The 13,637-nt window shown below is 30.9% G+C and overlaps 2 protein-coding genes across 2 annotated transcripts; both read right to left on the bottom strand.

The window, feature by feature from the left end:
* Positions 1–1,483: 1,483 nt before the first annotated feature.
* Positions 1,484–2,336, bottom strand: LOC115957475 (calcium-binding protein KIC). The gene has a single exon (XM_031075721.1). The coding sequence runs from the start codon at positions 2,027–2,029 to the stop codon at positions 1,673–1,675; it is 357 nt and encodes a 118-aa protein (XP_030931581.1). The 5' UTR covers positions 2,030–2,336; the 3' UTR covers positions 1,484–1,672.
* Positions 2,337–10,322: 7,986 nt separating this feature from the next.
* LOC115958230 (protein yippee-like At4g27745) lies at positions 10,323–12,083 on the bottom strand. The gene is made up of 3 exons (XM_031076627.1): positions 12,008–12,083; positions 11,349–11,486; positions 10,323–10,926 (listed from the first exon to the last, which is right to left on the bottom strand). The coding sequence occupies exons 2-3, from the start codon at positions 11,439–11,441 to the stop codon at positions 10,699–10,701; spliced, it is 321 nt and encodes a 106-aa protein (XP_030932487.1). The 5' UTR covers positions 11,442–11,486; positions 12,008–12,083; the 3' UTR covers positions 10,323–10,698.
* Between the last annotated feature and the right edge of the window lie 1,554 nt (positions 12,084–13,637).

The raw sequence follows: 13,637 nt of genomic DNA, 5'->3' as shown, positions 1-13,637 counted from the left end.
GTAATGAGTGATGAGTGACGGAAATTGAGTGATGAAAAAAAGTAAATCAAACATGGCCTTAGTGAGCTTTTGGATTGCATTTATCTGCCCCACGTCTGCATTTGGCGTTTTAAACTAAGGGACCCATGGTTACAGTGCTCTCCAAGATAGACGCCCACTACTTCAGAACAAATGCAAAAAAATTTGGCTGAACGCATCGTTTCAATAAAACTGGGCATGTGCGTACTAATCCTTTTCTTTTCATTATTTTTTTTGGAAGAACTTGTTCTTCGTGTTCTTCATGTTCTTCCAGAACATGACTATTCATGTTTTTGAAACCCAGCAAACCCATCAAAACAGAAGATCAAAACAATGAAACCAAAACCAAGACAGAAGCCACCAATCTGAGATTAAATTGATCAAACCCATATGAAAAAAAATCAAAACTGATCAACCCATCAAACTCATATGAAACCAAAACCAAATCAAACCCATCCATATGAAACCAAAACCAAATCAAAACCACAGATCTACCCATCAAACGCAAATCAAACCCATCACCAATCTCGTCCTCACCCAGCACCACCGAGTTCCCATATCAAACCCATCAAACGCACCGCCGAGTTCCCAAATCAAGAAACTAAAACATTAGATCTTTATAAGACCAAACTCCATGGGAGAAAGAGAGAGGAAGCTCCACCTCGTGCATATCAAAGAGAGAGAGAGAGAGAGAGAGAGAGAGAGAGAGAATGGTTTAGGTCGAGAGACCATGCTCCCCATCTCTTCTTTCAATTAGTGCTGTGAACTCCTTCACACTGGGCCTCCAAGATCTAGATGACATTTCACTTCTCAATGCCAAAAAAGATAAAGTTTTTATTTTTTATTTTTTTTTTATGTTCAAATTTTTATGTGGCTACTAGGAAAGGAGTGAAATAAAAAAAAATAAAAAAACAAAAAAAAAAAACAAAAATGCTACAGTACTTTTAGCTGAAGTTACAGTAGTTTTAGCCCAAAGAATCAGCTAATGTTTAAGATTATTTGCTACAGTGTTTTCAGTTTTTAGTAAAATAAGCAGTATCCAAACAGATCCTTAGTACGTATAGCATCTAGTTTCACAATTCCAATAGTCAAGAATAATGGTTAAATTATTAAAGTAATTTTTTTATGAGATTAGCTTAGTGTTTGTTTATCATGGTTTATTCAACATTGATCGAACTAGAAATCAATGATGCAGTTACCATCTAGTCTTGACTCTTGGCCAATTAATGTAAGGTCATGAAGGGGTTTGTTGGATCTTTAGGTCCATATTGATCAAAGAGTAATAAGAGAATATACCATTGATCCAACCAATATATCAATGGTGCAGTTTCCATCTAGTCTTTGACCAATTAATGAAAGTTCATCAAGGAGTTTGGGGGATCTTTAGGTCCATATTGATCCTAGAGTAATAAGACAATACATACCAGAAAAGGCAGATGTAGCTAAAGGCTAAAGCTCCCATTGGTAACTCCCATCCATATTCCATCTCCTATTGATGAAAAAAACTATAGCCCGCATCAATCTAAACAATTTGAACATCATAATTTAAATAATTGTCTCCCTCAGCCAAATTACAGAAAATAGATGGAACAGTCTATATAAATTTGACTGCTACAAAAAAAAAGAAAAAAAAAGAAAAGTAATAACATGATGATCAAGCTGAAGACTTCTTTAGCTCTGGGTCAAGCGCCTTCTCAAGCCATGCCTCAGCGTCTTCCATCATCTCAGGGCTCAGCCTCACCATCAGGATACAAAACTCATTCTCATTAAGCACGCCATCACCATCAAGATCACCTTCTCTAACCATTGCCTCTGCATCCTCTTTGCTCATCCCTTCCATGCCAAGGAGAGCTGAGTTCTTCCTTAGACTCTCGGATGTTATCAAACCCCTTTCTGGGTCTGCCAAAAGCTTGAACCCCTTACATAACTCACCCACAAAGGCCTCAACATCAAGCTTGTCAGCCATCACTGGCAACAAGTCCTCAAATTCACTTTTCATGTTGTTTTCCATTGTGTTTTTGGGGTGAATGGAAGAAGCTTCCTAGTTCCTAGCTATTGGGCTAGTAGTTTTTAATGGTACACGCAAAAATATAGTGGCACAATTGGCTCTTATATAACAGTAGGTAGGGAATATTTTAGACCCCAATAAATAAGCAAGCATATAGAGAAAGAGTTTTCATGAAACTATTTTTGTGGTGGTTTCGCACTTCATGTGGAGGATCTACCTATAAAGTTATGCTAGCAAGTTCACACAAGAAAGGTGTGGAACTCAAGCCATGACCGTTATGATCAGTTCATTATTTTAATCAGAAAAAGTGTATGGTGTAGATTCTCTCAATTTTCACTAGTTGATAAGTATTGTTATTGATTTTATTTTTTTTAATAAATAGTTTGGAATTAATTTTATAATTGAAATATAACGGTTTCTAGGAAGGTGCAATTGGTAGGAGCACAGAAAATAATATCGTGGGCAGACGTAATCTTTTGATAGAAAGGAATAGCTTAATTTGTCCGGTGTTTGGCTTCCATGAAGCTTCCTTTTCTCTTTCATACATTTTCTCTATCAATTTCATATTATTTGGATTCTTTCTTTTTGTTTTGAGTCCATAAAATGTGCCGTCTTTTTTTTTTTTTTTGAGTATATCATATGTGTGTGTTTTTTGTTTTTTTTAATCAAATGAAGTGTGCCCTTGCATAGCAAAATTATTTGCGTTTGCATTTTTTTCTTAGTCCTGTGCATTGTTCACAAACCAATTTGTACAAAAAAAACGTGTTAGTAACTTTAAAATTGGGTCCCATGGGCACTATTTATAATTTAAAAATTATTTTGTTACAATGTTTTCAACAATAAGCGATATCCAAATAGACCCTAACCTAATAATAAGATTGGGTTTTATCCTTTAAAAAAAAAAAGAAAAGAAAAGAAAATGAGAGACTGGATTTTTTGGTCTGTGGTTGACGTATGGGACCATAGGTAGTTTCCTTCTCACATGGAGCTCCTTTCTCTCAATTTCTTTTCCTTCTTTTTCATGTCATTAATTTTATCTCCATGGGTTTTTGCTCTGCCTATATACGTTTCTTTTTAAAGAGAAATTCTTCAAACTCTTCTTTATCTTTTTATTAATGTAAATTTTGAAAATATAATCGTTGGATTGCATGTTATTTTTGTTTTTAACACGTCAAATTTCGTTTATATCGAATGTTATTTACTATTCGATCAATAAACATATTTTTTATGCAAATTTTTTATCTAAGAATATGAAATTTAAACATGTTTTTGATGACATAGTTATTACTTTTTGACATTTTTAAAATTTGTAATCATGAAAGATATAATAAGAACATGTAATTTAACAATTAGATTTTCAAAATTTACATCAAATAAAAAGATATTTGAGAAGTTTGAAGGTTTCTATTTAAACTATATATATATATTTTTTGAAAGGTGTTTAAACTAATTTTTAGAGAAATCTTTTTCGATTAATAAATACTTTGAAAGAGTATTAGATTGCACATCAAGAGCGTTCGCTTGTTCCTATCAAAAAAAGAAAAGAAAAGAAAAAAAAGAGCATTTGCTTGTTGTATAGGAATCAACGTAATTGGATGTGTTTATTCCTAGCTTTCTCCCTACGCCTTAGTCAAACGAAAGTTTTATTCATTTATTAAGCATAGCACTTTTAAGTTTAAAATTATGCATATAATATAAGCTTATAGATCATATATTAAATAACATCTGTTTGATACAAAATTTGACATATGTATTAAAAGCATAAAGAACATGCAATTCATCGATTAGATTTTCAAAATATGTAGTAATATTTATTTTATTGAGTAAGATTGTAGTCTTAAGCTACAACTGATTTTATAGCTAAATTTTGTTCCATTGATAAACATACTTTAACGTGGAGCTCCACCGTCCACAGTACTGTTTGAAGCCAAATGACCGACACATTGATTAGCTTCCTTAACAACATGGCCAACCTCAATTTGCCTCTTTCTATATTGATCTAGATGTTTGTAATCAACAAGAGAGGTAGACCAAATTAACAGGAACCCAAGCCATGTAGGTAGCACCACTTAACACAAAATCAAATAAGAGTGCGTTTGGGAAGCGCGTTTTGCACTTCCTAGATGCACATTTGCGTTTTTGTGACTTTTTTTTTTTCAAAGCCGGAACTTTTGACTTTTCTCCCGTGAATAGTGTATCCGTACACTGTTCACGGGACCCACAAACATCACTTTTCAGTAACTTTTTCATTAAAAATGGGTTCCACGGTACTATTCACACATTTAAAAATTATTTTGTTATAATGTTTTTCAGTTTTCAATTTTAATTTTTAATTTTCAGCTGTATCCAAACGGACCCTAAATATCACGTATCTCATATCTAACTAAATTTGGAAGGAACACAAGGATTTAATTGGGAGATGATCTTTTCTTGTTCAATAATGAGGTTGTACGGGTGACTCATATGATAGATAAATGGTACAAATCATTTTACTTTGCATTAGTACTTTATATATATATTTATTGTACCACTAAAAAATTAAAATAGGGAAAAAGGGGAAAAAATCTTATTCCATTAAACTTAAACTACCTAAACCTATATAAACCCAAATATTAGAATTCAAAAGCACCTAGACCTCCCATGACTCCAAAGATCCTGCTTCAAGCTTAAATGATTCATTTAAGGCAACCAAGGGGTTATTCAACTTCCCCTATTGAAAGGTCTCTCTATCCAACTTTGGGATAATTAGTCACTGTTGAATTCTAGCCAAATCTTGCAAGAAATGTTCGGGTGTTTGATGGTTGTGATCCATGTCTTTTCTCATTGACTCAATTGAACCCTCCCGAGTATGTACTCCAACTTATTCTTTCAATATTTGATGTCAATTTTACCTATTTTTAATGCTTTGGTGGGAATTTGAGAGATTTCAAAGCTAAGGTTAGGTTTTAAGCTCAATTTGAGGGATTTTTTATATTGGGGTTATCTTTTTTTCTTTTTTTTTTGAGAGAAATATTAGGGTTATCAATTATTCTAATTGATCCTTCAAACTTGTAATTGAGAGTCCTAATTGGTGATTTAAACCCTCAATTCAATTAGATTGTTATTTTTGAATGATTTTTAAAATAATTAGACTTTGGCTATTATACACATACAAATTGGAGAATTGTGGCTATTTCCCATTAAATTAAGTGCTTACTAATGACATTAAATTCTCTAATTAAAGATTATAACTTGTAACTTGTCTATGGGTAAATTAAATAAATATCACAAAAGAAGGTTTTTTAAGATTTGATTTACTAAACCACTACACACCCTACGTGTGATGGTTACTCCATAAATATAAGTGCTTGTGCGGTGTAGGGGGTAAGAGCCGAGATTCAAGTCTCTATGAGGGAGTTTCACATACATATACACTTAAATTAAGCTATAGTAGAATTTTTATCTTGTATAAAAAAAAAAAAGATTTGATTTACTATGCTATATTAGGGTTTTCCAATTCCATACAAATTAACTAATTAAATTCAATTGGAGATGATAAAACAAGTGATAGGTACTTTTAGGCCCCAAAACATAGTTCATTGCATTGGAGAACAACAAAAAGGCTGAGCCATGCCCCCTAATAAACCAAAAACCATGGAGGAAAATATTAATCAAACATAAGGCATATCTTCTAGACCCAAAAAAAAAAAAAAAAATCAAATTAAAAGGTAAAGAATGCTTGGTTATATCACATCTTTGGTGATGGTTGTTATCAATTATTTTACTCGAAATTTTTTATCTACAATTAATTGTCTTCCCGAAGGTAGAGATTTTTTTTTTTTTTTTTTTTTTTTTTGAGGAAATCGTGAATGTAGACATGGTTTCACATATAAAGCAATTGTACAATATTCATCAAAGAAAATGCTCATCACTAATCAGTAATCACCTTACTACATACTATAAAAGCTGGCATAGATAACGGTATAAAAGATTAATCAAATCAACAATAATAATAAATCTACGCAAGATATCACCCATGAATTGATCCATTACCCAATTATTGGGAAAAAAAAAAAAAAAATCTAGAAGCTTTGACTAAAGTAAAATATTAAAATGTACTAAAAATTAAGGAGGGACCTTCCAAGAAAGTCACCAAAACAAAGAGTGAACACCCGTACATGCACATTGAGGAGGCAAATTTATTTTCTTTTTATTTATTTATTTATTTTGCTTAATGGAAAATTTATTTGCTTTATCGTAGACTGTCCACATTTCTTCATTATACTGATAAACTAGACCTTTACCAGAAAACTTACTCCCCCCATTATACTGATAAATTAGACCTTTACCAGAAAACGTACTCTAAATAGAAAGTTTTTGGGCACAATTTTTGTTACAAGTTTTGGCATAATTTGCTAAAATAATTGATTGTAATTGATAGAGAAAAATTGTGGATTCATATAAAAATAATTATCCACCAAGACCTTCACTCACAGTCAACCAATTCAACAAATTGTGACATAAATTGTGTCTTTAGAATAACTATACCCAAAAATAAACCTTCCCTAAAAAACCCATTATTGAAATTCTATAGAGGTTTATTTATTTATTTTAAAAATAATGCATCTTTCATTGAATTCTTTTACTTTTGCTTTTAGAATATAACCCCGAGAACATTAACTAGAAATATTCTACACAAATCAATAAAAATATGGACTATATATTTGGCTACAAGTCTACAGCTCCACTCAATATCTTTTTATTGAATTTGAATTTGTCAAATTCATCATTATATTACATTTTCTTCTTATATCCTTCATACTTACAAAATTTCCAAAGAATAAAAAATTAATAATGTTATCAATCAAATGTTTACATTTCAAGTTTTTGTATTCTAAAATTATGTATGAAAAATAATTTTATGGATTAAATGGTAAATAACATCTGATTAGCATAAAATTTAACATGCATGTTAAGAACATAAAGAATATGCAATTTAATAGTTAAAATTTTAAAATATATAGTTATGTTAATATTTTTTAGTGAGAGTTGTAACCAAACTTTCTCCTTAAAATATATAGTTAAATGAGGGACTTCTTGTAGAATTTTAACAGAACATTATCTTTTGGTAAGTTTAACTTTAAAAAAAAAGAAGAGATTTTATCAAAATGATACAGTCACATAAAGGGGAGGAAAATACAAATCCTTGAACTATTATATAATCAAACAAATACAAAAATTTTTGTAGGAATTTGTGCCTATTTTTCTAAGATTTTTTAGGGCAAATTGAGTTTTCCTCTTTAAGTACAGGACAGTTAGAATATCCATTAGTCCATTGACCCCTTTAGTTTAAAACGTAGCAATGGCCCTTCTTATCTCTTCGCATTTTCTCTCTTTTGTTTGTATTTTACGTTAAATTAACAAAAACAATTATTTTTTTTTTAAACGTGTTTGGAATTTGGATCTACATGTTAATGACTTAAATACCCTCTAATAACAAACACATCACATGCACAATGATGACCCTTCATATTGTATATGTGATCAAGTTATATATATATATATTTCCTCCTTTCGCTAGGAACCTCATTATCAGAGTCGAAGTCAGCAGAAATCATTTTAAGGGGGCAAAAGAGGGAGATTCTAGCCTTTTGCCCTTAATTTTTAAAAAATTTAGCAATATGCCCCTATTTCGAAACTATATAGGGATATATGCCCCTGTTTCGATACTCGATTACCTTAAAATCGAGTTTCAATGAAATACTCGATTCGTAGAAAATCGAGTTCTGCTGAATAAAACTAAAAAAAAAGAAAAAAAAAAAAAGAAGAAGAAGCAAGGAACTCGATTTTAGGGCAGTCGAGTTCAAAAACGCCGCTATAGTGCTTTAAAACGTCACTATAGGGCCTAAAAACACCACTATAGAGCCCATTGAGCCTGGTATGGGGACTTATAAAATTTTTTTGCAGGAAAACGCCGCTATAGGGTCTAAAACGTCACTATAGGGCCTAAAAAATGCCACTATAGGCACCCAGATCAGGGCGATTACACTTATAAAAAATTTTTGCAGGAAAACGCCGCTATAAGGCTTTAAAACATCACTATAGGGCTTATAAACGCCACTATAGGGCTCCCTGAATATGGGGCAATTACACTTACAAAATTTTTTTTTGCATGGAACTCGATTTCCTGAAACTTGAGTTCCATGGAAATTTTTTTTTTAAATATTTTTTTAAGTTTGATCGGACATAACTCAATTTTCTACAAATTGAGTATTTAATTGAACTCAATTTTAGGATAATCGAGTATCGAAACAGGGGCACGCTCCTATATAGTTTGTAAACAGGGGCATATTGCCAATTTTTTTTTTTTTTAAAATTAAGGGTAAAATGCCAGAATCTCCTGCAAAAGAGATCTCTCGGACCAAAATTAAATTGTACATAAAATTCAAATCACATAAATGCAAACATGTTTGTACTTTGTTATGTATGGATTTGATGTTTTACTTGAAATTGTGAGCAAATATTTTCATATTTCGTGTGAGAGACCTAAACTAAAAATACAAAGTACGTAACATTAAATTGAAGAAAACAATTTTATTCAAGAAAATTATGAAAACTAAGCATATCAGCACATAGGAAAAAAAAATGCATAGTTGGAACTCGCGTGACAAAACTTGTTATTATTTTATTACTCATATTAAATAGGCATTTTATTATAGACTTGACAATGAAATTTCTTTAGCTATATGCCTTAAATCTTTTTTTTTTTTGAGAATCAGCTATATGCCTTAAACCTACTTGTATTCAAATCATTAAAGAATTTTCATGCATATATTCACAAAATAATGAATTTAAGCGAAACTTTTATAAAATTTGTATAATTTACTTATAAATTTTATAATCTTATTATTTTTTTATGGTATATTATAATTTTTTAAAATTTTTTTTATTTAATTTTTCTTAAAAAATTAGTTTTTTTTTTTGGGGGAATCATTTTTTTTTTTTTGGTCGCAAAATCTTTAAAAATTATTAGGATTAGGAGGGCCATGACTTATGGGGGATTAATTAACTTTGGGATGTCTCCCTTGATAAACACCGGAAAGGTCGTTGACAGTTGTGCACATAATGTATTTTTCATATTAGAGGACATCAAGATATTAATGTATGGGTCCAAATGCTTTTTGCCAATTTTTTTTTTTTTTTTTGAATTTTCTATTAATATGACAGAAAATACTAACAAAGGGGATAAGTACTCATTATAAAAGATAAAGGAAAAACACTACAATTGTATAAGTAATAATAAATCTTTTTAAAAAAAAGTAAAGGTTTTTTAGTATGGTAAGACAAAGATTGAAACCTAGATATCAACCTCCCCAAGGAGGCAATATGCTATACGATTAGCCCATTGATTACTTCTAAGAGTTGTTAGACTGAGCATTACTTTTTCCACTATTACTATTATGCAAGGATCATGCCGTCCGAGTCCCTAGAACATCATGATTTTCTTAGTGTGACTTGATAAAACTCAACTATTAAACAATTGTTTAAAGCGACAATTTTTTTTCACAACTACTGAGATGTTTAGCTGTAAATGGTAGACAATAGGTGAGTGCAGAGAAGAAACAATAAGCCAATAATAACTTATGAAATATGTTCTGAAAAATATTGTTTGTTGCATTATGTAACATTAAAACTTGGGTTGTACCTTCCATAGCGTTCTCAATACCTACAATTTCCACACCTTGATCATCATATGGGATGAGATCGAATTGAAAATTTGTAAAGTCTCATCTTTGATATGTGAAACGTCAAAACTCACCATTATTGTCTTTTGAGAGAATTACAACCAAAATAGATAAACTAGCCCATAATTAAAATTGTTTATATCTTGTACGCAAGTATAATATTGTCTGTCATTTCTTGGAAATTCTTCAATCTAAAATTTAAAGACTCAAAATTTTCAAACATAATTTTATTTAGGTAACTTGAAGTTTAGTAGAGACAAATAAAGTTTATTTAAGATACCACAAGAGTACAATTATCACAACAAAAAATCAAGCCCTTCCATATGCCTCCCTTTACTTGTTTGCACTTTGCAAGGAAAGGTGAAAAGAAATTATAGATGCTCTACTTTTGTGTTTTTGTAGTTTGCAATAGTTCGGCTTAGCTGATTGGTGCTTTTCCCTATGATGCAAACAATAAGAGACCAACATGACTTTTGAGGTGATTGGAAACCTGATTATAAATGTTTTTAGCAGGGTCATATTCCCTAGCTAATAGAAACAAAGTAACAATAGATCAATTTCAAGGGCGGTGACTCAGACAGAAAACATGAAGCTACAAAGAAATTGCCTATTAAATATACAAGACATTTGGTCCCTTGTTAGGTAGAAAATTCACCTTCTATCGATTGCTGACACAAATTCTATACAAATGAAGAAGAATGATCACTACAGAAGTTTCCAACTTTTCATTCCTAAATAGTGGACAATCTTTTCAATTTATGCATAAATAATACCATAACGTGTAATGCAAGACACTTTTGCACAAGTTCTATCTATATACAAGAACAATGACTTTTTCATTCTTTTAATAATCAATGACATTCAATTCTTTGCACTAGATGAACATAATGAAGCATGAAGTAACTTGTGTCAACAAGAAATAGAGGAATTCACAGCCATTTCTGTGTGCTACCAATTATCCTTGATGATCTTAAACTTTTCAAGTATGATTTTCCCTTCTTTGTACTTTTGGGATTCCTCATAAGCTCGTTCATATTTCCAACCCAACAATTCCCCGCAGTCCGAGCAAAATACATCAGCAACCGTGTGAAGACCTGTAATAAGGTTCCGATCCTCTTTAGGCCCTTCCACAATGTTCATCGCATGGGAGAACAGAAAGGCTCTGTTGTTGCCCGACTAGAAAAAATAAAATTTTGTACACAAATGTTGAGAAAAATTAAATCTTGAAGAAACATTGAGCAGCATGTTTCATTTAGGAACACCAAAAGTGGTTTTAAGAATTCACAGGACCATGTATGCAGTGTAGAAAACAAACACCGAAACACATGAAAATTAGTATAAACCATATTAACCTTTATCCAACTAACATTCAAGTTTCACTTCAACTTGACACAAACTGAGTTACATATAAATATGGCTTTGTATAAACAAAGAAAAATTTTGAATTTGTACCTATGGCTACCACAAAACAACCATTGAAGTTTGAATCTCAAAGACTCATATGCTAAACTAATCATACAAATATTTATTGATTTAAGCACAGATATTAAAAAGTTGCAGTGTCAAAACTTGGAGATGATGATCAGGAGTGAGTTCACCTGAAAATCTTTAGAAACGATATCATCATGTCGGGACACATGGTTCCGGCACCTAAAGCAGCCGTACAACCTTGGCCCACCCAATTCCTCCATTGTTGAATTTTCTCAATACCAATCAATGTACTGCCCCCACAAAAACTTAAAAAAAAAATCAGGACAAATGGGAAGTAATTAGCAAAATGTTAACCAAGCCAAACATCTCCTTTCAAAAGACTGAAAACAAATTACTTGCCCAATCGTCTCTATAAGCCAGGTTTTGGATTTGAAAAGATTAGTTCAAATAAAAACATTGTGGCTTCAATGATTGAGATATAGTTTAATGAAAAGGATAAACCCAGGATAGGTGATTGAGTGAAGATTCTAAACAAGATACAGAACATTGAATAAACAAATGGGGTTGATAAAGACAGGTTTAGAATATGAGTAATGAGTCCTATTAGCATTAAAATCACAATGATCCACGCTCAATATAACCCCAAAAAGTAGTAACATAACAAATAAAAAATCACTTAATAATATAATACTTTAAGAAGTAAATACATAATTGCCGTCTTCATTTATTTATTTATTTTTAAGTCAGAAGTAAACATTTAATTAAATCAAGTTGATCCTTGTTGCTTAATTAGGGAGTAGTAAGGAAGGACTAGTTTAGCACCTACCCATCAGAAAACAACAACCAGAGGCAGAGAGAGAGAGAGAGAAGTGCCCACAATGAAGATACAGTTTATAATAAAGCTATCGGTTTTTTTTTTTTTTTTTTTAAGCAATAAAGCTATCGTTTTTAGTTTCTAAATATCCTAACAAATTTAAAGTGATATCTTTTAGTACCTAACGTACCTAACAAATTTAAAATTACCATTTTTTGTTCCTATAAACTAGTGACTATTAGTTTTTTTTTTTTTGTTTTATCAGATCATCTAAATGATTAAAAACAATTACTTTACGTAAATCCTTTGCACAAAAAAAGGGGGACTAAAATCATCATGCTCTAAACTCTATTCACATTCGAAAATGCATTAAAAAAAAAAAAGCATTTTGCATAATCAAAAAACTACTTTATTTACATCTTATCTATCAAAAAAAAAAAAAAAACTATTTTATTTACATCTTATCTATGCTACTATTTAATGGGTTTCTCCTCTTTGGATTCCTAATTTTCATAGTTCTAAAATACCTCTATATCATTCACTTACAAGTTTTCAACTAATAAGGATAAATATGTAAAATAAAACTTTTTTACTTTAATAACCCACAAATCCATGTACGCTTTGCTAGTTTACAACCCAATAACATCTACTCTCATTCTTCTTCAAATTACACAAATTCAGTCTCAACGGTACGTCCACTTCTTTCTTCTTCTTCTATTTCCAGATTTGGGTTCTAAACAATTCAGCATAATTTACACAATTCAAATGGCTTTTCAAGTTCTATCTTCTGCTTCTCTAATCTAAATTGCAAGTTGTTCTTTATTTTCTTTTATTTTCTTTTCTTCATCTTTGACTATTGTTTGAGTTCTTACCTTCCATGGCTACCAATGATTTAGAATTTGAGGTGTACTTACATGTGGGTGAATGAGTTTTTTCTAGGAATTCAATGGTATTTGACTAGTGCTTATTGCATGTAATTGACTTCAATATCACATGCCTCAATATCTTTTTTTTTTTCCTTATATTTTCCTTCTTCTTTTTTGTTCCTTTGCACCGACGTGTATCTATTTTTCTTTTTCTTTTCTTTTTTCCTTATCTTTTCCATTTTTTTTTTTTTGTGTGTGTGGATGTTTTCAAACTTTTCAGTTTTAAGTTTTAACTCACACAAACTCTTTTTTTTTGAAGTTGTCTATACGTATAATAAAGCCCAAAAGGATTCACTTTGGCATAAAACTCTATTTGAGTGTTTGTTGTATACCTCTGTCATTTGCATCTACATGTATCAGTTTTGTTTTTTGCTTTCCTTTTCCTTTTGTGTGTGGATATTTTCAAACTTTTCACTCAAATACAAACTCTTTTTAAAGATTTGAATCTGAGAAGTTTATCAACAACGAATTGATGTTTATCACTTTGTTTTAAATTCAATTATTTTTGTTTGCTTGAAAAAAAAATCAATTATTTTTGTTTGAGATTTTAAAAAAAAATTGTGATTTTGAGAGGAGAATTTTTTTTCTTTCTTTTCTTTAAAGTAACCCAACATACTTCCCAAAAAAAAAATTATAAAAAAAAGAGTAACCAAACAATTAAGAGTATTTGAGTTTAAAAAAAAAAAAGAAAAGAAAAGAAAAGAAAGGAAGGACTA

This window comes from Quercus lobata, chromosome 8 (assembly GCF_001633185.2).
Source record: "Quercus lobata isolate SW786 chromosome 8, ValleyOak3.0 Primary Assembly, whole genome shotgun sequence".
NCBI classification, from domain to species: Eukaryota; Viridiplantae; Streptophyta; class Magnoliopsida; order Fagales; family Fagaceae; genus Quercus; species Quercus lobata.
This window is presented reverse-complemented; position numbering and strand designations above follow the sequence as displayed.